The following is a 1,424-nucleotide window of genomic DNA, read 5'->3' as shown; positions in this document are numbered from 1 at the left end:
GGAGTTCAGCAAACAGAAGTCTCTTGGGTAGTCTGTAGTCTGGCATGCGGGCTACATGACCAGTCCAATGAAGCTAAACCTTCATCAGGATAATGGGGATGCTTGGGAGTCCAGCATGAGTGAGGACTTCTGTGTCTGGTATCCTTTCCTGCAAGTCTATGTCAAGCAGTTTCCTCAGTCTGGTGGTGTGGAAGTGATTTCATTTTCTAATGTGCCGTTGGTAGACAGTCCACGACTCACACCCAAAGAGTAAGGTGGTGAGTATGACAGCTTTATAGACTTTGATCTTTGTCATGTAGGTGATGACTCTTCTGTATCATACATTCTTGTGGAGTCTGCCAAAGGCAGCGCTTGCTTTAACGAGTCTAGTGTTGATTTCATCATCAATGACTACATTGCGGGAGAGCGTACTGCCAAGGTAGGTGAACTTTTCAATCGCATTGAGTCTTTGTCCCCCGATTGAAATGTTGGATTCTGCATATGGTTTTCCTGGAGCAGGCTGGTGCATCACCACGGTCTTCTTGATATTGATTGTGAGACCAAAATTTTCACAAGCCTCTGAGAATATGTTTGCACTGTGTTGCATGCATGCCTCAGAGGTAGCATTAAGGGCACAGTCATCAGCAAACAAAAGTTCATTTACAGTGTCTGATGCAACCCTAGATTTTGCTTGTAGCCTCTTGAAGTTGAAAACTGATCCGTCAAATTTGTACCTGACTCCAATGCCAACATCAGTGTCTCCGAAGGCAACCGTCAGCATTGCAGAGAACATGAGGCTGAATAGGGTGGTAGCCAAAACACGCTCCTATTTCACTCCATTTGTGATTTACTAAAGGGTCAGAGGTCTCCCCACGATCTTGCACTCTGGCCATTATTCCATCATGAAACTGACGTATGATGGCAATGAATTTCTCTGCTTACATTGTCAAAGGCTTTCGTCAGATCAACGTAGATGGAGTAAAGGTCTACATTTTGTTCTTGGCACTTTTCTTGGAGCTGCCTGGCAGCAAACACCATATCAGTAGTACCAGGATCCTTACAGAATCCACATTGGTTCTCCGGCAAGAAGTCTTTGTTCAGATGAACCACGAGCTTGTTCAGCATTACTCTGGCCAGTATCTTGCGCAACCAGCTCCACAGGGGAATAAACGATATCCCAACGATATAGACATGGTTCAATGATGATGTGACAATGGGTCAGTCATCAGGGCCTGAATATCAATAGGAAAATCATACGTGAGATGTTGGCTGTAAGTGTGTGGCTGCTTCATTCTCTCGAGATAACTCTGGTGGCATTCTGGCTGAAATCTTCTTCCTTCGCCTTCAGGGCCGCCTCATTCAACTTAAAACATTTATGGCAGACACAAAAAACAAACAACACGACACAATCGCAATATATATGAAATATAATTAACTATTTTATT

General features: G+C 44.0%; 1 protein-coding gene across 1 annotated transcript; it reads right to left on the bottom strand.

Annotated features, from left to right (window-relative positions):
- Positions 1-316: 316 nt before the first annotated feature.
- LOC145270220 (uncharacterized) lies at positions 317-772 on the bottom strand. The gene has a single exon (XM_080125852.1). It carries the CDS (start codon positions 770-772, stop codon positions 317-319), a length of 456 nt encoding a protein of 151 aa, XP_079981978.1.
- Between the last annotated feature and the right edge of the window lie 652 nt (positions 773-1,424).

This window comes from Euprymna scolopes, chromosome 46, assembly GCF_053919585.1.
Source record: "Euprymna scolopes isolate OS-2025 chromosome 46, ASM5391958v1, whole genome shotgun sequence".
NCBI classification, from domain to species: Eukaryota; Metazoa; Mollusca; class Cephalopoda; order Sepiida; family Sepiolidae; genus Euprymna; species Euprymna scolopes.
Note: the sequence above shows the minus strand (reverse complement) of the source record. Positions and strands in the feature narration are given on the sequence as shown.